This window comes from Xenopus laevis, chromosome 4L (genome assembly GCF_017654675.1).
Source record: "Xenopus laevis strain J_2021 chromosome 4L, Xenopus_laevis_v10.1, whole genome shotgun sequence".
Taxonomy (NCBI): Eukaryota; Metazoa; Chordata; class Amphibia; order Anura; family Pipidae; genus Xenopus; species Xenopus laevis.
In genome coordinates, this window is record NC_054377.1 from 93375954 (window position 1) to 93400479 (window position 24526).

At 39.0% G+C, this 24526-nt stretch overlaps 1 protein-coding gene across 1 annotated transcript in view; it reads left to right on the plus strand.

The window, feature by feature from the left end:
* Positions 1–24146, plus strand: part of rc3h1.L (ring finger and CCCH-type domains 1 L homeolog) — a gene marked incomplete at its 5' end in the record, with an annotated part of 44735 nt that extends 20589 nt beyond the window's left edge. The window contains 11 exon segments of the mRNA NM_001091079.1: positions 1053–1325; positions 7574–7782; positions 8195–8577; positions 11292–11462; positions 13846–13998; positions 16176–16386; positions 16972–17062; positions 17558–17666; positions 18131–18304; positions 19344–19429; positions 21502–24146. Coding sequence (NP_001084548.1) covers positions 1053–1325; positions 7574–7782; positions 8195–8577; positions 11292–11462; positions 13846–13998; positions 16176–16386; positions 16972–17062; positions 17558–17666; positions 18131–18304; positions 19344–19429; positions 21502–21646 — 2005 coding nt within the window. The 3' untranslated portion in view covers positions 21647–24146.
* Positions 24147–24526: the final 380 nt, after the last annotated feature.

The following is a 24526-nucleotide window of genomic DNA, read 5'->3' on the forward strand; positions in this document are numbered from 1 at the left end:
TATCATTGGTGGTGTATGTTTTTAGTGAGATGCTATACAGTGTAAATATGTCCTTTTGGGGTAAAAGTGTGATTATAAACAAATAATATACTTGAACTGAACTTAGGTCCCTATTACATACACGTGAATAAATCTTTGTAACCGTTTCTGCATGTAGCTATCAATGACACAAATAGTTCACAACATCTAGGAGTTACACATTAAGTCAGATCAGAACGATAGTTAGGGTAAATTACAAATTATTAGCCTTGAGTGTAATTACAACTTAATACCTACATCTTACAAATCATAACTGTGTATTCATATCAAGGGATGTTCAGTGGTCTTATACATTGCCTTTAACCAACTTTCCTCGAAATTAAAGATGAACCTTTTCAATCTTTCATTATTAGCGGTCAAACTTGAAATATGACCATGCTTATTCATATTGTAGCAAAACAGATTATTTAATAGGCACAGTTTTGGGTCTGTTGTCAATTCATGGGGCAACTCTCTGATTAAAGGGGGTGGTTAACTTTTAGTATGCTATAGAATGGCCAGTTCTAAGCAACTTTTCAGTTGCTCTTCATTATTTATTTTTTTTATAGTTTTTAATTAATTGAGAGTGTCTTCTGACTCTCTCCAGCTTTCAAATGGGGGTCACTGAACCCATCTAAAACAAATGCTCTGAAAGGCTACAAATATATTTTTACAGTTACTTTTTGTTACTCATCTTTCTGTTCAGGCCCCCTCCTATTCATGTTCCAGTCTCATTTAAATCCGTGCATGGTTGCTAGGATTATTTCGATCCTAGCAACCAGATCGCTGAAATTGCAAACTGGAGAGCTGCTGAATAAAAGCAACAAATAATAAAAAATAAAACCCAACTGCAAATTGTCTCAGAATATCTACATCATACTAAAAGTTAATGTAAAGGTAAACAACCACTTTAATGCTGGATAATTTGAGTCTAGAATTGCTGTATGTCCAGGCAGGACCATAGCATGTGCAAATGGCATTTAACAGTCAAACTGTTCTTTGTTGCCTTAAACTTAATATTTTCCTGTCATTAGGTTTCGGAAAATGAACAAGCGTTTGGTTCCAAGAAGGCCACTCAGTGCCTCCCTTGGTCAATTAAATGAGGTTGGACTACCCATAGGAGCACCTGATGAAGGTCCTATGGACTTACCACCCCGAAAGCCAAGTGGGCTTCCCAACGGCATTGTGCCAGGAAGCTCAGTGACACAGCTCATCTCAAGGAGTACAGACTCTGGCTTTGAGTCCGTATTGAAACCAGTAAAATTGGATCACTTAAGCAGCAGTGCACCTGGATCTCCCCCAGAATTGTAAGAATCTCAGGGTGTTTTTTCTTTTTCATTTTTTTTTTTGTTCTTTTAATTTTATGTGCCCTTAAACATCCAAAGAAAATGCGAGAGTATGCATTTGGTAGATGGCTAGCATTTTTTTTTTTTTTTAATAACATTTGTGTTTTATTAGATTTTCATCACATTTGCGTAATGCATATACAGTAGGAAAACAACATTTACATTAATGGTATTTGTAGCATTACAGTATGTAAAATATCTGCAATCAGATAGCGTACTATATCAAAGCAAGCACATGGTAGTTTAGTTATACAATACGTGTTAAGCCCACTAACCTATTTTTCTGTTGAAATATATTTATCAGGGGTATTAAGTTATTCTTTGGTCGAGCGTATATTAAGGCTATAGTTAGCTTCAGAGAAAGTTAAATAGTGATAATGAATTAGTTAACTGAATTAAATCATAACAAAAGAAAACATTTTCCTGTATATAATCTGGAAAATCGTCTGTTAAGATTGAGTTGGAACAATGTGGCAGTCAGGATTCTGGTATACCTGCATTCGGTGTTCGGTTTGCCCTATGCATGTCAGAGGAGATCAGGTATCGTTACAATGACAAGGTAGTTTGATTGAAACCATAAGGGAATGCATATTTAATCCAAGGGTCCCACACTGCATAGAACCTGTTTTGTTTATTTTGTAGTATACTAGTTAGCTTTTCCATTATAAAGATTGCGTTTATTTTTGCTTTCAGTTCTCCAAACTGTATGGTGGTGGATAGCCATGATTTTGCTATAATTTGCTTTGCTGCCGTAAAGATATGTGTTATCAACATATGTGCGGGTACTGGTATATCTTTTATTTTACAGTTGAGTATTGCTTGTGCTGGGTGTTTGGATAGGTTGATGTTAAGTACAGAATAGATTAATTGGTATACTCTACGCCAAAATCTCTGTGCTTTTGGGCAGGACCACCAAATATGACTCATCGTGCCCTGGTCCAGGCAACCTCTAAAGCAACAAGGATTAGCAGTGGGATCCCATCGTGCTTTACAGGCTGGTACCATGTAGCATCTGCTCAATACCTTGTAAGAGGTTTCTTTAGCATATATGTTGATAGAACAATAGTTTGATCGTTCTATTGCTTGTATCCAGTCCGCTTCTTCCATATCTAGTTGTAGTTCTTGGGTCCAGTCTGTATTTAAGTTCCATTATAGGGGTGGTATTGGTTAAGTAGTTATATAGTGGACCCATCAGTCTCCGTGGTGTTGGGTATTTTAAGCAGTAAGTTTCATATATGGTGTTAAGTTGCAGAGAGTCTCTGGCATAAATAGACTTTATGTAATGTTGTATTTGATAAAATTGAAATATTTCGATTGAGGGAGCTTGATATTTGTTTTGGAACGTGGGCCAGTCTTTGATGACATCCTGATATAGATGAACTAATTTTGGTAAATCAATTGTCTATCCACCATTGAAATTGTAAGGAGTTCATCCCTGGTGGAAATTTAGGATTGTTGAAAAGCGGGGAGGCTGGATTATGAGGGGATATAATGGCGTGTTGTCATCTGATTTTGTCCCAAGTTCGTAATGCAAATTGTATTACTGGTGCAGTGATATTGGGTTCGGAAATTTTTTCTATCCATAGTAGGTGTTGTAAATCCAGAATCGGGGCGGTCGCACTTTCTATCTCCACCCAGGCTGGAGGGTTGGTTTTTACATGCCATTTGGTAAATTGTGCTAGTACAGCTGCGTAAAAGTAATTCATATAGTTTGGGACTCCCAATCCTCCTTGGGTTCGATGTTGAAAGACAATAGCTTTGGCAATGCGTGGTTTGAGGTTACCCCCATAAGAACTTCTGACTGGCATGTTGTAGTTGTTTTATCAACCCTGCAGGTGGGGTGACTGATATGACTTGGAACAAGTATTAGAGATGCGGCAAAATTGACATTTTAAGTGCTGAGACCCTACCAAACCATGAAATATTGTATTTTCCCCAGGTTTCAAGATCTTTGAGAAGAGATTTAATGAGCTGTTGGTAATTAGTTTGGGCCAAAGTGGAGAATTCCGGTTTGATTTTGACTCCCAGGTAGTCCATATATTTTGTTTTCCATGTGAAATCAAAATTTAATTGTAACAGTTTTTGGAGTGAGTGTAGTAAGTTAAGTTCCATCGCAACCATCTTGGTGGGATTGATAGTAAGACCTGTGCTGCTACCAAAAACATTTAAAATGCGGTATAAGTTGGGTAACGATGTCATGGGCTTGGATACTGTAAGTAGTATGTATATCCTCAGCATATTGGCAGCATTTGTATTCCTCATTTGCAAGTGTTAAACCGGATATGTCCGGACATTGCCTGATCGCTTGACTAAGGGGAACCATGCATAGGGCAAACAAAATCGGGGAAAGGGTGCAACCGTGCCTCGTTCCCCTTGTATAAAATCTGTTCAGATGTAAAGTTCATATATTTGACCTTTGCGGTTGGATATTGATACATTGCAAAGATGTGATTTAGGAAGGTGTCAAATGCTTTTTCTAGGTAACAAGTAGAGGAGCACCATCTGTGTGCCCCCTCCTTTGCCCTATGCAAGAGATTCACCACCCGCCTTACATTATCGCTAGCTTGCCTAGTCGGCATAAAACCGACTTGGTCTTTGTAGACAATATTAGTGATGAAGGTGTTCAATTGAGAAGTATATATTTTAGCCAAGATTTTTAAATCTAGATTAAGGAGGGATATTGGTCTGTAATTTTCAGCTTTAGTGGGATCTTTAGATGGCTTGGATATGGCTGAGATATATGCACTTAATGTCTCAGGACAGAAATATTCAAGTTTACCAATATCAGCGTATATATGGCATAAGTGAGGAGGTAGTATTTTTATGAAATTTTTATAATATTGTGCACTCAGGCCATCAGGACCTGGTGCTTTATAATTTTTAAAGCTTTTAATAGCTGAGGTTATTTCATCGATTGATATAGGTTTTGCCATATATTCTTGTTGGTCAGCTGTTAGGGTCGGCAGGGTTAAAAATAAATGGAAAGCCAATCCTTGTCTGCTACAAACGGGTGAATCCCAAACTTTATTCCATGGTGCTCACAACACTTCGGCAGGGTTAACTTCTGTAGATGGTCCACCGTAGTTTTTTTTTCTGCATCATTGATTAAGCACATATTTAATTCCGTCCGTTTTGTTTTAATTTTATGTGCTATAGTAGTGGAGGGAGTGAGTAAATGGGATTGTTCCAGTGAGTTCAATTCGTTAGTGAGATCTTCTATTAATTTGTTTCTTTGTTTTTTCCGTGAGCTTCCTAGTTTCAAAAATATGCCCCTTATATATGCTTTATGTGCTTTCCATAGTGCTTCCCATATCACAGACATTTTACATCCTCTTGTTACATTTGTCTCAAAATAGTTAGACAGTTCCGCTACCAGTTCAGTTACAATACTAGGTATAGCAAGCATTGATTCATTTAGTCTCCACAGTTTTTGATTAGTTTGCACATATATACCTGTAAGGGACACTTTGACTGGGGAGTGGTCTGACCATGAGCAATATAACAGACTAGTGTTGGATTAAGGGGAAGTTGCTGGGAACAAAAAATGTAATCTATCCTTGCGTGGGAGTAGAAACTGTATTCTCTTTTGAAAGGGTGTCTGTCTCGCCATACATCTGTACGTTTATTTTCTGCTATATGAGCCCTGAGAGATTTAGCTGCAAGATCTATAGACAGTTTGGCGGGGTTGTGTGGGTCATGCCTATCTAAATTGGGTTGCAATGCTGCATTAAAATCTCCTCCAACTATTATTTGTCCCTGAGCATGTATTGCTAATGATAAGAAGAATAGTCTATAAAATTGTTTGGTTGGTGTTAGGGGCATAGACAGAGGCCAATGTGACAGGCGTATCTTGGATTTCTCCTGTGATAATTACAAAGCGGCCCTGTGGATCTGCGATACATTTATTGAGATGAAATCCAATATTTTTATGTATAAGGATCGCCACTCCCGCCTGTTTACTTTCTTGGCTCGCTAAGTAATGCATTGGGAAATTAGCATGAAAATACTTGGGTTAAGAGGTCTTACTGAAATGGGTCTCTTGTATAAACAAAATGTTTCATATAATATTTTAAGGCTAGAACCCTCTTGACTGGGCTGTTAAAGCCCTTAACATTATGTGTTAATGTTTAGCGCCATTCGAACACGCTTGGGCAATATATAATTTCACCATATTGACCCTAAGTAATGACCAAAATGCAGAGATATTTTGCACAGCATATGCCACAATATGTAGGATTGTAAACAGGAAATAACAAGTTTAAAAATATAATTGAAATTAACTTCAGCGTCGCCCCAACAGGCGGAAATGGCATAGCGTAGCAATAATGTTTGTGCATGTGGGAGGTCGTTATCCCTCTCTGGATTATTTCCTCATACAGAATAGGAGTATAACACATCATGGGGTACAATTTACTAATGTATAGTTACCAATCAGAGGCAGGTGATGTTGGTTTAGGTGAGGTGGATCTTTCATCTCTAGCCTCCAATCGTTTGTTCCTTTGACTACTTTGCCAATTTGGTGTAATTGGTAGCCGGGGTGATGTCATCCTTTGAGCTTTTGGCGCTGGGGATCTTGATGGTGAGGTTGACTCCGGTGAGGAATGTGTGGATAATAAATGAAGCTTTTGTAGGATTTCTTTCCCTGTGTCCAGGTCTTTAATGCTGTAGTGTTGATTTTGATAGGAGAAAAGTAGTCTAAATGGGTATCCCCAGCGTTATGCGATCTTTTTTTGGTGTAATGCTGTGGTAATTGGCTTCAGCATCCGTCTTTTTTGGATTGTTGTAGATGCGAGATCTGCAAACATTTGGTAAGTATGGTCTTCATGTTTAAGTGGCGAAGTTGCCCTTGCAGCCGTCATAATTGCCTCCTTGGTAGTATAATAATGCAGAAGGGCAATAATGTCCCTTGGTGGCCCTCCAGATTTTATCGGGTCTAATGCTCTATGAACTCTGTCCATCTCCATGCATTGCTCTTGGATATCTGGGACAAGAGTAGCCAACAGCTTTGGCATCTCTGCATGTAAATCTTTAAATGTTTCTGGTAGGCCTCTGATCCTAATATTATTTTGCCGTCAGCGATTTTCAAAGTCTTCTAGACGGTCCATCGTGGATAGATGGTGGGACATTAAGGTATCAATTTGGGTATCTTGCGCGTTGACCCTTTTAATTACCTTGGACAGCTTATGTTCGACTTGAGCAGTCCGATTACCTAAGTCTCTGATTTCTCGCTTAAGCTGTTTTGTAATGGTCGCTGTGACCGTAGCTAATTCCGTCTGCAATAGTGTCTTCAACCTGACAAGGTTGGCATCGCTCAGTTTCATCGGGATTTGAGGTGAGATTGACTCCGGTTCAGAGATCAGTGATCCTGGGCTTTGCGGAGATAGGCCGGTTAGTTGCGACGCCATTTCAGGCTGTGCGGCCTGCATGCCAGTGTTGCGCACTTGCGCCTCTTGCGTGCAAAAGCCTTTAATGGAGACTTGGGTTGACTTTTTCTTCGACTTGGCTGACTTAGGCATGTCTAGGTTCGGGTCGCACTTGAGTCGCCGATCGGCTTGTATATCTTAAGTTTGCACCCTTATATTTCCAGAGGGGACCGGAGCAACTCTCAAGCACGTTTGCTCAGTAGCGCATCACGTGACCTTCCAGATGGCTAGCATTTTTAATTCTGTAGCTTAAAGATCAAGGGAACCTTCATAAGGAAAACTCTGGCAAACAGCCACCCCTTACATTTGATTTAGCACTCTTTCAGAGGTTTGTGGCTGCCAAATAACTTCTGCCAACATATTCGATCTGCACATGTGCTGTGATGTTTGCATCATCGTGGTATACATAAGGTGTGTCTGTTCTCATGCAGACAAGGTTTTCAGACTTGCTAAATGCACATGCACACAATTTAAGTCTGACTGAGGGAGCACTGGGTGAAACAGTAAATTGTTAGCCAAACTGTATTGGTGTGGCATGAGTGGAGAAGATTGGTAAGTGTGAATGCACTTTTTTTCTTGAGTCCTAACGCTCATGCTGTGGGTTTTCTTGTCCTTTAAAAACAGCATAGAATATGTGTATTGCTTCTGGTTTTGCAGTAAAATTTTGAACATTTTAAGCAGTCAGCTTTGCAACCAAAGATATGGTTTTGGATATAATTTACTCTCTTGGAATATTTCTGTGGTGCTTTTATCCTAATGTTTTATAATAAATCCATTTTTTGCCAGGCTGGATTCTGTCCCCAAGACATCTATGTCTGCTTTGCCTGTCAACGCTCATCCTGCCGCTTCACGTGATTTGCCACCATTACCGGTTTCCAAGCAGATCCAAATGGTGCCACGAGGTTCACAAATGTATGCCCCTCCTCCAGCAGATACATTTTACCAAGAATGTCGGGGTGCTGGACCCCCATTTGATGCAGCTCCCTATGCACAAGGTAAGTGATGCTTGAGTCACTAAATAGTCATTTAATAAATTCTGTGTTGAAAGTGCATGTAGCTGAAAGTTGCTGCAAATTTAATGTGTAGTCTTTTTGGGATGTAATTCAGCTTGTAATACCAGTCATGGATGTTTGACATCAAACTGATGTAGTTGTTTGCAGTGAGCTCAGCTGGACTGTCTGGTGTGATGTATAACACATTTGCCAGAGGTTTCCTTTATGCTGACCACTTGGCCCAAACATGAAGATTGCTGGCAAAAGCTACAAATAGCATAACAAAAGGAATGTTTAGCCTAAGGTGTGTAGTCATAAGAAAACATTGAAATCTTAATGGCCTTCAATGTACATCATGACTGATTTTGTTAACAATAACAATGTAAGTTATCGCATGTTATACTTTCGCTTCTAGGTGTCTATTACCCCCCTCAGTCCTCCCAGTGTGTTTCACGCTTTGTCAGACCTCCTCCTGCTGCCACTGAACCAGCCACCGCCTACCTCGACCACTATACTCCCTACTTACAGGACAGAGTTGTCAGCACCCAGTATGGCACTCCCACTCAGCAGTACCAGGCAATTGTACCCGCCCAATACCAGCCGCATTATGACAACCGTCGCGCTTATCCATCAAATGCGCCACCTTACCAAAGGGAGGAGCTAGTGCGTGCCAGTCCGGTGCCTCTGGAAATGCCTCCCGCTGCTGTCTCGCCCTATGTTGCTGAATCCAGAGAGAGATACCAGGGCATTGAAGGTTATTATACACACCCAGGACAAATAAGGCCTTCATATCATAGGGTAAGTATAAAAACCTGCTTCACTGTGTGTATTTAACTTGAGGATGTAAGAGTACACATCAAAGGTCGACTTTCAAATTCATGTGAGTTTTTTAAAACTCCCATAAACCTCACATATATTTTTATATAATTAAAGCACAGTGGTTCTGCATAGTAAAGTTTAGATAGACATTGTTCCTTTTCACTTTTCCTCATAGTCTTGGGTAAGGGCCCCTAGTTCTGTATGTTCAATGTCTTTGCGATACCTTGCCAGTACCCATATAATGAGGATATAGCCTGTTTTACAAAAGGAACATGTACAGGCACACGACTACAAGAAAATAAGGTCCAAGTCGTAATCCAATTATCTAATGGTCATTAAGTTCATTAGTTTAGCAATGTGGCGAATAGAAAGGTGATCTATAGGGATCAGTAGTGTGTACAGGTCTAAAGCCAGATTTCTTAAACCTTATATGTTACAGCCTTTAAGATTTCAGAAAAAGCATGGAACAGAGTAATTGGACAGATAAATTGGTCGGTTGTGTCCATGTTCCCTGCTGTTCGCTTGTGTGTGGGCACACATATTTTGAAACCACTGCACATAACAAATTGTGGTTGCACAAAGAATTTTGTGTAAAAACACCAACATTTTGCATTTATTCTGAACTGAGAACACAGTTTTTAAAAATGCTCACACATTTTTTGCACACATAGCCGAGAAGGAATTGGGAGGGAACGTGCCTTTATAATTATAAGCTTCAGATGAAGAAGCATACATTCCAATAGCTAGGGAAGAGCTGTATATAAGAGTAAGAACTGCAGCACATTAAGTAAAAGAGGGCATCGAGTTAAAGGAAAAAAGTTGTGCTCAGAAATGACAAGTATAGAGGCTACAGTATCAGAAGAAGGGGCTTAGGCAGGAGAACGCAGTTTTTTATGGTGGTAGGGATGTTTTTGTGTATGTTTACAAACTGGCAACCTAAGAAACTTGTACAAATGTAAAGTCTTGGGGTTTTGGCTGTGTGGGTGCTGGATTTGTTAAAGGCATACTGTCTCTGGAAAATGTTTTTTCCAAAAAGCATCAGTTAATAGTGGTGCTACCGCAAAATTCTGTATTAATATCTGTTTCTTTAAAAGAGCAAACTTTTTTTTTTTTACATTTCTTTTTGAAATTTGGCATGGGTCTAGACATGATGTCCATTTCCCAGGTGCCCCCAACCATGTGATTTGTGCTCTGATAAACCTCTGTAACTTTACTGCTACACTGCAAGTTGGAGTTATAGCCCCCCCCCAGCAGCCCATCATCAGAACAATGGTCATATAAGAAGCTCCCCAACACCTCTGCTGAAGGATTAGATTGCATTGCTAAAAAAAAAAAAACTGTTTTTTTTTCCTGCTTGGATGTTATTCTCACTAGGTAGAGTGAATTATTTGCAATGTAAAGAGTGTAATTTAGAAATAAAAACAAAGCCATAAGGGCAAAGACCCATACAGGAACTTATTGGCTGTAGGATAGGATGTTTGTGTGCGGTATGGAGATCAGTTGCCCCCTAAAAATCGTGACAGAATCCCTTTAAGGTTCAAATGAGTCAATGGTGAAGGAAATGATGTAGTTGAGATGTGTGTGTGTGCAGAGAGGAGCACAACCCTGCAATGATGTAGTTAACTGCCGGGGTGCTGGTCAAATAAAATAAATAGAGTACTGCACTCACTCTTTCTTTGACCTTTATATTTGATAGGTCAACAGGAGCACAAGTCCATGCATGTAGCCATAAAACTGTATAGACATATGTGGTGCTTTATTTGGTGCTCCTGTTGCTCATAGAGAACAACAGAACAGGTATTCTGACAGTGGTGGAAAGTTGAGGTGAAACAGAAAAGGTAGTGGTCTGAAAAAGGAAAAAGGGTTACTCTTAAAAGTAGAAAGTCAGATTTTTGGTGATCTAATTCCAGAATGTGCCCATTCTTATCTGTTGATATGTCAGTACTATCCTGGAATTCAGAGAAGGATGGTCAGATGGAAAAGGAAAGGTCAATATTGTGAGGGATCATCCGCATGGGAGTTGAAGGATTTTCTTTGTGCAAAGAAGGGAAAAGGAGCAAGGTTTGTAAGCCAGAGGAAGGAAGTACAAGAGGTAGCATTTGGTTTATTAATAATGGCCACACAAAAGTGCAAGGGTGGAAGATTTAAACCGCATGAACATAAAAAAATAAATAAGAGGTATAGGAATGTATTGAATTGTCAGTCAGAAGAACCCTGCTGCCGTCATTGGTAAAAGTTTGTCTTGGAGATTGTGCTGCCTCAATGGTAGTATCATTTTGTGGAGCCAAGTTTCTGTCAGAGAAAGACATCAAATGATTTTGATGAAAACTTCTTGGCAAATATAAATTTGTTAAAAAATGTATGTTGAATAGGACACAAGAAAAGGCATGATGGGAAAGGGAAAATGTTTGAATATGAATAACATTAGACTGGGTAGAAGAGTAAAAGTCTGAACGAAGAGGAATATTAAGTAACTGGAGCAGAAGGAGGCACAATACAGGGTAAAAGGAAATGTAATGCAAAATTGGCCACAAAAAGTGCACAATGCACCCTATACACACAGTAATAAATAATTTTTCCTTTGTTCTAGGTTTGCATTTACCTGTTACAAAAGTCCTCCTAAGACAATATTGATATATCTGACACTTGCAAGCTAGTTTCTTGATGCCTATATGTAATTATTTGATTTTCAGGAACCATATATTCGTCTGCCTCCCCAGCACACTGCTCAGCCTCACCCCAGCCTGGATGACCTTCATCGACGTCGCAAGGAGATCATGGCTCAGCTAGAAGAAAGAAATGTTATTTCCCCTCCACCCTTTGCGCCCTCACCCACTTTGCCTCACAGCTTCCACCCAGAAGAGGTAACTGAAATGTATCATAAGGTGTTTCCATGTACAATCCCCACATTCCTAAGTGCCTTCAGTGCATTTGTCTTCACCTATTGATCTGAAGGGTTTTATTGTGTGAAAAATAAGAATGTGCCAGGGTATAATTTTCTTTTAAAGGAACAGTAACACCAAAAAATGTAAGTGTTTTAAAGTAATGAGAATATCGTGTAGTGTTGCCCTGCACTGGTAAAACTGATGTGTTTGCTTCAGAAACACTACTTTAGTTCATATAAACAAGCTGCTGTGGAGCAATGGCGGAAATTGAAAAACGGCTATATGGCACAGGTTAACTACTGGATAACAGATAACACCATTAGACAGACAGACAGCTAATCTGCTATCTGCCGTGTAACTTGAGCCTTTTCTCCTTTGAATGGCTGCCCCCATTGCTACTCAGAAACTTATTTATATAAACTATAGTAGCGATTCTGAAGCAAACACGTCCGTTTTACCAGTGCAGGGCAACACTGCATTATATTTTCATTACTTTAAAACACTTTTATTTTTTGACGTTACTGTTCCTTTAAATACAGAATGCTTAAAAAAGTAGTGTTTCATGTTGATTGCAATTGATTTGTAAATGATTTGTACAATTTTGGCAAAAACGTCTTCTAGTCCCCCATCTATTCCACTCCTGCTACCTCCTTACCCAGGCTCTGCATGGGAGACAGCGGCACAATGCACTGTAGGATAGGAACCAGTCAACATCTAGGTAGACCTGATAGGTTATCCCCATACTGTTCTTCTGGCAGGCACCTTTAGGACTCGCCTACCCTTTGTTTAAAACATGGACAGGGACAGTAGCAGATCTATAAGGGAGCTCCAATAAAGGAGCAATTTATAGTTTTTAGTCATGCTAGCGGTCTTTTTGAAAGCAGATGCCTTTCAAATTAACATTTGAATGTTAATGTTTAAATGATAATTCTCATTTGAGCAAACTAGTCACAATGTAAAGGACAATGAAAGCCAGTTGGCACATTGTTAGGTGCCCCAAGTAACTTAAATTACTAACCTGGTCACTGCTCTTCAAATAAAACATACTGGCCCAGGTTACTTTTCATTAGAGCACTTCCATTTTCTTCCTAATTCTTCCAGTATAGTACAGTATAGTCTTTTTTCCTGACCATGCACATGTGCCACCCCAGGCACATTAAAAGCAAAAGAAAATGTATATAAATTTCCACCTGGCAGTGCATTTGTTGGGGAAGAGGAAATACTCAATATATTTTACTTTCTAAACTGTTACAAATTGACACATTTTTCAAAATAGTGGAAATTGATGTAACATATTATGCAATTTTAAATGTTATGAGAGGTGATAGCTCTGCTTTCTTACTGGGAAACCTGAAAGGTTGCAATAGGGGGTGTAAAGGCAAAAATTGCATCTACTGCTTCTTCACATTAAAAGAAGCGTATTTGCAATTTACTTCAATTAGCAAATCCATTTCTTTAGGAAAAAAAAGAATTCTTATTCAGCTCAAGTCACCATTCTTCTCCTGTCCTGCTGGTAGAAACGATTGACTGCTCTGCATTCCAAATGGCAAGGAAGCAGAACAGGGCTATTTATGTGTTTATTTATCACTAAGGCTAACTTCGATGAGAAAAAAATCCAAGCTGCTTCCTTGCCCTTCAGAATGCAGAGCAGCACTAATCGTTTCTCACTACATGGCAGTAGATGTAATTTTTTTAGTATATTATAGATGGACCTTTTCTAAGAAACTTTTTATTTGGCCTTCCTTTATTTTATGTGGTTTTAATTATTTGCTTATATATGTTGCCTTTTTTAGGCCTGAAGCTATAAATTCTAACTGGTTGTGTAGTTCACCGACCCTGACAACCAAATAACAGACTGAATGTGCAGTTTAAAGTTGGTCATATTTTTTTTCTTACAAACTGCTGCTCTGTTGGTAATTATGAACCTGCATCCAGAGAGCAGTTAAAATGTAAATCCTAAAAAAAATGTGTAAATCAAAAACCACAAAATATAGAGACAGCTACAAATTCTTACAATGCACTACATTGTCTACATCACTGCTGTCTAACCTTTTCCATATAATGGCACAACTATGTTTACTGACTACATTGTATTAAAATGGTGATTTAACTTGATGTCTGGGAGCCTTTAAAATCTTTTTGAGCGACCTGTCTGTCCCTTAGACACATCATACTGAGCTACTGTTTTAAGAACAAATGTGTAAGGATTATAATATAAGTAAAAGGGCTGTTTTTTTTAAAACATACCCATAAGTAAGTAGACACATGGAGCTCTGAAGAGCTAATAAAGGGCTCCAATTTTGTGATTGAATAGGGTTTCATTGAATAGTTAATTTTGCTTTACTCTGTTTTTTTTACACAGTACCTTGACGAGGAATTAAAAATACCTGGAAATTTTAAAGGGAATGATTACAGTCAGTATTCACCCTGGTCCTTTGACACATTCGGCCCCTACATTGGAACCAAAGACAACAAATCCAAAGATGTTTCAGCTGGTGGCAATGTGGAAGTAGCTGTAAGTAGGGAGAACTGGGTGCTGGGATTTTGTTAAATACTTTGATTCAGTTGTTATTTTGTAAAGCCTAGCAGGCCCCTGGTGCTTGTGTGTTTACCCCACAGTCAAATCTGCTGGCACTCGCGTGTATGAGAATGTAGGATTGCAGGCCAATGTAGTAGTAACAGATCCAACAAGCCAAAAAGGTCTGCACTCGAAGATCTTGTGTAGAAACAATTAGGTCATTTTATTAGAGGAGACTGATGTGTTGTATACAATAGTAGCCTTTCTCGAAGTGAACAAACAAACAATTTGTGTCTAATTAACATGTGGGAGGAAGGTGCTAGTTGTGACATCGTTTTACATCACCAATGTGAGACAAGTTGAGCAAGAAACATTTGCGTAGAACCTTTGTATAATGAAATGAAAGGTTTTTGCAGTGGGTCTAGTTTTAAACACACACAAACTTACTTGATTGTTCCCCAGAGATAAAGACTTTTTTCAATTACTTTCCATTATTTATTTCTTACAGTTTTTTCAAAATCCTATTTTCAAATTTAATGTTCCTGTCTCTGGTGGAGTCTGGCAGCTCAGTAATTCAGGTGCTGATTCTGATCTGTTACAATTTTGCAACATTTAGTTGATACATTTCTCAGCAGCATCTCTGGAGTATTAGCAACTATTGTATCAATTCAGCTGCCTTAACTCTGGGATTCTGCTACACAGGGACAAAGATAAGTAGTGTATCAACGTAATGTATCTGTGTTTAGAACAGTTTAGAGAGTCTGCAACCCCCCTCCCAGAGCTGCTTTAGAAGGTGAAACACTTAAATATTAACACTTAAATATTAGGAAAATCAGTCACACATAGAAAGTAAGTCCTTATTTCTGAAAACAACTATGTGTTTGAAGGTGAACAACACCTTTAAGGAGGCTATTGGTTTTGGTTGGTAGAATGGAAAGCCAGATAGTAGAGTTACAGTATTCTACCCATAATAGAAGAGATTTTGTGCCGAGTTGAACTTATGACATTTAAACAGAGAGCTATTTATGTAGGAGTAATGATTATGCTTGTAGAAAAACCTTATGATGTAGGGATGCACTGAATCCAGGATTCGGTTTGGGATTCGGCCTTATTCAGCAGGATTCGGCCGAATCCTTCTGCCAGGCCGAACTGAATCCGAATCCTAATTGGCATATGCAAATTAGGGGTGGGGAGGGAAATGACATGACTTTTTGTCACAAAACAAGGAAGTGAAAAATGTTTTCTCCTTCCCACTCCTAATTTGCATATGCAAAGTGGACTTGGTTCGGTATTCGGCCGAATCTTGGATTTTCGTGACATTTGCAGTGAGGTCAAACGTAGGCAATGTTGCGTTGTTGAAAGCAAGACAACTTAGACTATGTCCGTGAATGAAAAATAATATAAGCCTTGAGCTTGTAATTTAGGAGTGAAGATATTTAGATGACTAAATCAGATACAATGGGAATATTAAGGACAGGGTTTAATTACTTTTGTAAGACTTTTGAAATCTATAAAGATACAGCAGAGGACCAGCTAGTGATGCAAGATATGAGGAAGAAGAAAGTAACAACATAGGTGGAAGATTTTTTGTTATCATAAACTGGATGCTGAAGCCCATTAAATGGAATTAATTTCATAATTTCATTACCTGCTGCTGAAGTAGATGGCAAGTTGGAAAATGACTCGAACAAGTTAGTGTAAATATATTAACCATAAACACAAAGAAAGCCAATACCTGGTTATGCAGTAAACTGGGTGATCCCAAATTTATTCCATGGTGTTATAGACCCTATACAAAAGATCAAACTTTCCGAGACCACATGGCCCTTCCTCAGTGGGATCACCCCGCTTGCTGCATAACCAGGTATTGGCTTTCTTTGTGTTTTTGGATTCACCACTGGCATGTGGCTAGGCCAGTGCTAATACCTGCATCCCCTTGCCTTGTGTTTGTGTGAATAAATTTACCATGACAGATTCAGAAATGATAGTCAGTAGTAGCTTTCAGAGCTTGGGGCAGGGTACTTGTGGAAAACCCTTTAACTTGCAGACAGTTGTTGCTAGCCCGGTGGTGGGACCAAGTCCAATAATTCATCACAATCAGCTGAAAAGCCATAGATGTTAGGAAAGGGTTTGGGGCAAAATTTTTCCTCAGAAATTTACTTTTCTTTCTAAAGAATGTTGACGGCAAATCCTTAAGAGACCAACGCATTGAGCTTCAGCGGAGAGCTACAGAGCCTGGTGAGGATGATCTAATCCCTTTTGGAGACCGACCCACCGTTTCTCGATTTGGGGCCATCTCCCGCACATCGAAGGCCCTGTACCAACCACCAGGCCCAATGCAGCAGGCCATGGCAGCCCACGGAGCTGCCAAATCTAGCATTACAGGTATGTGTTCACAGTTTAGAGAAGCAAAGCTACAATGGTTTACTGGTGTACACAGCACCGATTCTGACTAAGGAGCCGCCTGAGGCGGCTCCTGCAATGCCGCCCCTCACCGTCTTACCTGTCAGGAGGGGAGGCAGGAACAGTATTGCGGAGAGCGCTCTCTCACAATAGTACAGCCGAATTTCCGGTTTAAAAACCGGAAATTTGGCTCTTAAAGGTGCAGGAGAGGCTTTTTGCCGCCCGTGGAATCCTTTCTGGCGCTGCCGCCTGAGGCGAGCGGCTCAGCTCGCCTCAATGGCGGAGCGCCCCTGGGTGTAAAATGTTGAAGGCAACATATGCATCAATAAAAATGCATGTCTGGTGAGGACTGCTGTGGGCTTTGCCTTTGTATTAAAGCTCTGTAATAGAGATATTTATTACCCTTTTAGTATTTCCATTACACAAAGGGAATGTATGCAAAGGTATTAATGTGGAAGAATTCATAAAGCAAATTTTGACAAAGCTTAATTCATTTGTAAATTTGCAAGTGGAGTTTCTGGTAGATCTTTATAGTTTAACTCAAATTGCTTTGATTTCTCATTCAAGATTACAGCTTGTACAGCAGTCACAGTGGCTTGAGTGGTCCATCATATCCAACCCATCAAAACCTTCCTTCTCAGGGACATTTGAGTGAGCGGTAAGAACAGCCCTAGTTTGACCTTTCCCCCCCCCCTCTGCTTTAGGCTAATATTGTAACAATGACTCCAAATAAATGTTATGGCAACAAAACCCAGGAATTGTCACAAAGTCCTTTCCATTGTAAAAAAAAAAAAAAGTAAAAGTATCTGAAACCTAATGCACAGCTGCACATATATGCCATATATATTTGGTCTGTTCAGGCCCTCGTTTATTCTTCCATTTCTTACAAATTGTTGCCAGGTTGCTAGAGATTAAGCAGTAGAAACAACACAGCAGGTGAAATGCCAGGCCTAAGCTGCTTCAAGAAGTTTTTTGCACACTAAATAACAGCCAGTCTTGTAGCCAGATGTAGAGTTGCAAAATAGGCTTTGGCCCTGTTCAACTCCAGCTATATGAGCAAAAATGCAGGATTTAAGTTGCAAAGCCAATTCGCCATACCGAAGTTTCACTGTTTGTTGGTGTTTAATTTTAAAAATGCTTTGTGATGTCACAGGGAAAGGCTATCCAAGCCTTTACCAACATCTGAAAGAGAACAGCTTAGGATGGAACTTCAGCAAGTGAACCAGCAGATCAGTCAGCAGGCACAAATGCGTGACATGGAGGTATGTGGTATATATTGCTAAATTTCTCTGTCCAGAATTACATTTTGTAAAAGCATATCCTTGTGTGTTGAATAAAAAAAGTGGTTATTTCTTATCATTAAAGCATATTTTTTGTTGGTAATATGATTATAGCTGAGAGCTAAATGAGAATTTTGACTTTGTCACACAGCCAGCTTCTAAACTTTGACTGAATGCAGAGAGAAGTTGAATTGTAACCATTGATCGCATTCTTGATGTTGGGCAGTAGCATGTGTGAGGATGCCCTTAGGTTGGATTCTGTGTTCAGTTATTGCATGAGAAAAATACTTTGAGGCAGATAGAACCCTACCAGCCATTGTGTTGCTTTAATTGTGTGTTAGCTACAGTGTGGTGAATCTGAGAGAGTTGTGCAACATTGTCCAATGATGAACAGCAAAAGATGTTTTCTAATCAAAAGCTGCCTGCATTTTTATTTGTACAAACAGGTAGCTACTAACCGCCTGCTGTTGAGAGAGGCATCTTCACTTGGAAACCAGCAGCAGCCACCCCCACAACAACCGCCAGCCAAGTGGCCCAGCAAGGTGTCCAGTAAACAGCTGAGCCTTGAACTTCATCAAGTGGAACGGGAGATTGGGAAGAGAACACGTGAACTCAGCTTGGTATGTTTCATTTTCAAAGGCATTCCTGACTGACCTTAAATAACTACTACAGTAGAACTTCTATTTTACATTTTTTCAGGGGACCAGGAGAAAATGGTATAAAATCCGGAAAATGTATTGTGTATAATATGTTGGTGGGAACACAAAAAAAACAGCAGAGTAAAATGCAAGAAAGTCTAAAATCAGTAGTTGTAAAATTGAGCTTTTGCTGTATACACATTCATTTTTTTCGTTGGAGAAATGTGCTATGCAATTAACAAACGTAGAGGTTAATTCTTACTGCAGGTAAGCCTGTACAATTTTATTTTAGCTGGCTCCTAGCCATGCTACCACTGATCTTCTAATTCCTCTTTGCTTTGAAGATTTTTGCTAGCTAGTCACATCATAATGGCTCGTTTTTCAAAATGCAAACTCAACAACACCTTTATAAAACCAAAAGTAAGATAAAACAAAGAACAAACAAAGTAATTATACATCATGCTCTAATATAAGACACATACAGGTATGGGATCCATTACCCGGAAAAGCATTATCTGGAAAGTTCAGCATTATGTAATGGCCATCTCCCATGAACTCCATTTTATCCAAATAATCCAAATTTTTAAAAATGGTATCCTATTTCTCTGTAATGATAAAATAGTACCATGTACTTGGTCCACAACTAAGAATTATTATTGGAAGCAAAACCAGCCTGCTGGGGTTATTTAATGTTTAAATGAATTTCTAGTAAGGTATGAAGATCTAAATTACTGAAAGATCCATTATCCGGAAAACCCCAGGTCCCGAGCATTCTGGATAACCGGTCCCGATAACAGGTTCCATGCCTGTACAAGGGAAACCTAAAATAATTGTGTATCTGTAGCATGAAGTAGTGACAACGGTGCTTAAGTCAGTTTTTATTTTAGAATAATTTCTGCTACCTGAGCACTACATTGTCCACATGCTCTAATCTTATTTTTAAAGGTAATCTGCACCCATGAATTTCATTTTTTTTTTTTTTTAAATAATTCCAAATGACCAAGATTGTTTGTCTTTAAAGGAGAGCCATTCTTTGAGTATGAAAAGCAAACCAGATACCATCAAAGTAGAAAATGGGCAGCTGGATGACCTCCCGCTATCATTCAGGTAATTATGTTTGTATTTTGATCTATGCTTAGACTAATGCAATTTAATTTCTTTGTTAAACCTAAAATATTTAGTAATTTTTTCCAGTCCGTGCACTCGTATACTGTGTTTGGCTTATGTATTTTAGTGCTATGACACAGGATGCTACTTGTAGCTGGTTACAAATCTCTGTCATTAACCTGGTATGAAAATAATGAACTGGAGTAGTTGATCCTATTTCTACCTGTGTTTTGCTCCTGCATGCATGGATATAAAATAGTTAAATATAAAAGAGCAAATATGTACAACCATTAATATAAAATAATAAATATAACCAAAAATGGGGCAAAAATAGGCACAGGTTGCATGAAGTATGAGTTTGCTTTAATTTTAATGTTAGTACAGCTGTGTTGAGCTAAAGAAAATACAGCACTGAAAACTTCTACTTAAATAGTACAGCACAAGGGTATTTTGCTATGGAATTGTAACAGTAAAGCCTACCAATCGGCAGAAATTATTTTTGTGTTTGTGACCAGGCTTAGGAAGGCGATTTGCCTAAAATGTACACTAAAACATTAAACATTTTTTCTTAATAGTGCATAATACAGAGGATTCCTTTGATACGTTTTATAGGATTTCTCTGTAAGTAGTATGAGCAGCTTTAAGAGCTTTTTCCTGTAGGTGGTTTGCTTGATCTTTGTGGTCCATGGCAAAGGTTGTTAAAATTGCCAAAGGTCAAGCAAAACATCTCTAGTTTGCTGGTTACTAAATGCCATTGTATTTCTATTGTACTTTGGGATTAGAATGTTATGCTGCATACTTTGCCTACCTTTAACTGTTTATTATTCAAGGGGCTAATCTGTTGTGGTGCTACTGAGTTGTAATTCTTAACTGTTGCTCTTCAATAAATTTGTATGGTTTCCACTACCACCTCTATGCTGACGATACTCAGATCTATCTCTCATCTCCTGATCTCAACCCAGAACTCCTAACTCGCGTCTCCTCCTGCCTGTCTGCTATCTCTACGTGGATGTCGCAACGCTACCTTAAATTAAACCTCTCTAAAACTGAAATGGTTCTCTTTCCTCCAACTAACACCAGTAACATCCCCGAAGTATCCATCATAGTTAACAATTCCACTATCGCCCCCTCTCCCCAGGCCCGGTGCCTTGGGGTTATCCTAGATTCTGCCCTGTCATTCACTCCTCATATCCAGTCACTTATTAAATCATGTCACTCCCACCTAAGGAACATATCCAAAATACGATCATTTATCATCCAAGACGCTGCCAAAATTCTTATTCACTCTCTCATCATATCGCGTCTAGACTACTGTAACTCTTTTAATTGGCCTCCCCCTCCAGAGACTGTCACCTCTCCAGTCCATAATGAACACTGCTGCGAGGCTCATACACCTCAGCAACCGCTCCTCCTCTGCCTCGCCATTCTGTCAATCCCTGCACTGGCTTCCATCACCTTTCAGAATCAAATTCAAATTAATGACACTGACTTTCAAAGCACTTCATAACTCTGCCCCACCCTACATCTCTGAACTCATCTCTATATACTCACCCAATCGCTTACTACGCTCCTCTACTGACCTGCTACTCAACTCTTCTCTCATTACCTCCTCACATGCTCGCATTCAAGACTTTGCAAGGGCTGCACCCCTCCTCTGGAACTCTCTCCCACGGTCTGTCCGACTTTCTCCCAACCTTTCTGCTTTCAAGAAATCTCTGAAAACGCACTTCTTTCGAGAAGCCTACCCTCACTCTACTTAACTACCAAACGCAACACCACATACAATACCACATTTCCTACCCACTTAATTCGATCTTGCCCACTCCCACACCTTGTGTATTACTCCCTTCCCTTTAGACTGTATGCCTATGCATAGGGCCTCCCTCACCTTTTTGTACCTGTATTGATTGTGATGTTTGTTACTCCATATATTCTATGTATGTAATCCATGTGATGTAGTTGTATTATCTATCACATTTACTTTACAGTGCTACGCAATATGTTGGCGCTATATAAATACATGTTAATAAATAATAAATAAATGTGTGTACTTATTTTACTTTTTTATGCAGCAGTGAGGTGCCAAATGGATCTGGCCTGACACAGGACATCACCTTATCTAAGACAGCATCTTTAACTCTTTCAGAAGATCCCCAAGCTGGAGGAGACAAAAGTGATCTGATGAGATCTGGAGTTAATTCTACTGCTGCTCCTTAATCTGTGAAGGCCATCTAACCCACGTACCTGACACCACCCTTAACCACCCCTCTTCTGTTTTTTTAAATATTGATTGACGGTGTTTTGGTCTAGTGGGTAGAAAACACATGGAGTAGCTTTTTTGTTTTTTTTTGTTTTGTTTTTTGGAGGGAGGGAGAAGACTGAGCAAGTCAGGATTTTTAAGAAGACAATGTTTTTGCATTACTTACCTAAACCCCGTTTTGGGGGTCTAGGAGGAAGAAAATCTGTGACCCTGCTCCTCTTCTTCCTCTTCTCCAAAGCATGACTGACTAGATATATAATGTGCATTGAAAACACCACTATAAAGAACAACCTCTGCACATATTTTCACGTTAACACATTTTTTAATAAAAAATATACTGAATACAAAATATATATTAAAAAAAAGACACAGATGAAAATTAGCAGTATCTGCAAGCAATTCAAGATTAGTTGTTTTTGTTCTGTGAATGAACTTAATTTTAATAACTTTCGATGCCTTGGATGCAAGGCTTAAAAGACAAAAAGGAAGATATTATATATATATATACTCTGTTTGATTAATTGTACGATCTTATTGCTGTAGATTACATTTATTTTTTCTTGTTTTATTTGGATGGTATTACATAGCCAGTAAATCAGCCATGCATGCCAGACTTACCTAAAAGATATGAATCTTTTGCCCTTGATGTTTTTTTTCCTGAGCTTTTCAAAAAGCAGAGACACTAATCTAGGAAAATCACTTTCCCTTTGTGTAAAGAAAAATTCAGCCTGGAATTGTTGCTCTTCATCCTCTGGGTATTTACCTGTCTGTCCTTGGTTACCAGAGAACATAACTGTTTTGTTATCCAGTATAAAAAGAATTTCAGAGGCTGGTCATGCATGGCAGAAAGGTTATTTGAAAGCCATTTTGCAAATAACCAGTATGTAAAGATTCTATTGTCACTTACCACAACTGTTTCCCATAGCTGACAATTAAAGCAGTTCGATGCTCTTCTGTTGCATTATCTCTGCACGATTAAACAAAACTGGCTATGTAATAACTTCCCACATCGTTATGGTGGGGTAAAAGCGAGAATTCATTTTTTGTTTCTTGTAATTTCTTAGTGTTTTGATCCCCCCTCCCCCGTTATTTCTTTCCTCTCTATTGCCTGCTGGGCCAGTGTCCGCCTCAGCGTTATGTTCAACGAATCCTATTAAGAAAGAAGTTATAAGAAGATTGTACGATATACGTACCTTTCAAGGTGAAAATATGGGTTTTGGGTCCCACAGTTGCCTACCAGTTGAGGTTTCCAAACTGAAGGTGCTTGGAAAGAAGCACCTGTTTGATTTTCCTTATTGCCAAGAGGAGGCACCGCGTTTGATATACTGTTTCACATTGAATTAAATTGAACATTTCGGACCTGCTGGTCACACATTTGATATTTACATATATTGGCTTGGGGTTCAAGCTAACTCTATTTTTTTTTCTTTTCTTTTTTTAATTTAAATAACGACCATAGATTATATGTGTGTGTATAGTTACAGTTATACACATACATATATAAAATATTTTTAAGAATTTTGTTTTTGGATGAGTGCAGCTGTTTGGTGCAGGAATTTCATGTATCTTTATAATGTAGAGTTGTCTTTCCTCTAGATCTGAATCATACCAGCAATCAATGGCATAATATTGATTCATTCATTTATTGCAGCGAGACGTAGTAAAAACTTCTCACCGTTTCTCCTGATGACAAAGGGCTAGCATACTTTAGCATTTTCTGTTCCTCAGTTTGGTTACATTTGCTGGGATGACCTTGCATCTTTTTTTTGTAGGCTTCTCTTCAAAATGTGAGATGAGACCTCACCGTAGAAAAACTCACTCACTTTCACTTCATTCTTATGGGATTTTTAAAAGCATATTTATCAAATGGTGAATTCCATTGTTAAATACAATTCTAGAAAGTGAGTGAGTTGTTCTGTGGTGAGTTCTAATCTCACATTTTGATAAATCAGCAGATTGGAGCACAGGATAGTACATGAAATAAGAAATTGTAGGCATGGCCAAATTTAAAAGGTATAATATATTTCAGAGTTTGTATTGTAAATCAGTCTTGATTTGGGCAAATAGTAGCCTGCTGACTGCCGTTTTACTGGCTGTCAGGGTTTTTATTGCTGCTCTGATCTTTTTGTCTTGTGGCTGTTGCCTAAAATTTGCTACTTTCCTATCTGGGGAGTCACAGTAAACATCTGTGCATGTGCAGGAAAAGTACTTATGCTGTGTCCTGGTATCTATGGATGCAGTCACTTGAGGCCTTTTAACATCCCTGTAGCTGGGTGACCTAGAGGCAAAGCACCCCTGATACCTGCTTGATACAACATAGTCTCTGCAAAAGCCTAAAACTCCTTCAAAAAGACCTCATGCTTCACAATCAATAAAGAATGCATGGAAGGGATTTTGGCATAGTTCCTTGGATAGATGTTCCAAGTCCGGCCTATGTTCCAGAATTGGACAAAAAAATAAAAGCTTAATAGCAGTGAATTTCTGCCCAGTGTGTGATTCCCAATCTTCTATGATGTTTTGCCACAATAATTGGATGCCTAAGACGGTGTATCCAGGGAACCACTACACGGACAACACTTTGTTTAAATTGCAGCGGACAGTTAGTAACTACACAGGATTTGACAGCAGCAATGACTGCCATGGAAAGTTACAGCAAGCGATATTTATAACTGTCATACTGACAGTCGCTTGTGTTCTGAAAAGGGAAATTTTGTATACGACCAGTTTGTTTTTTTAGATTTCTAACATCTAAGCCATCATGTCAGTCGTTTAAAGGGGATTTACTGTATCCTAATGCTAAAATAGCTGTTTTCCCCCCTGGAAGTTATATTCACTAA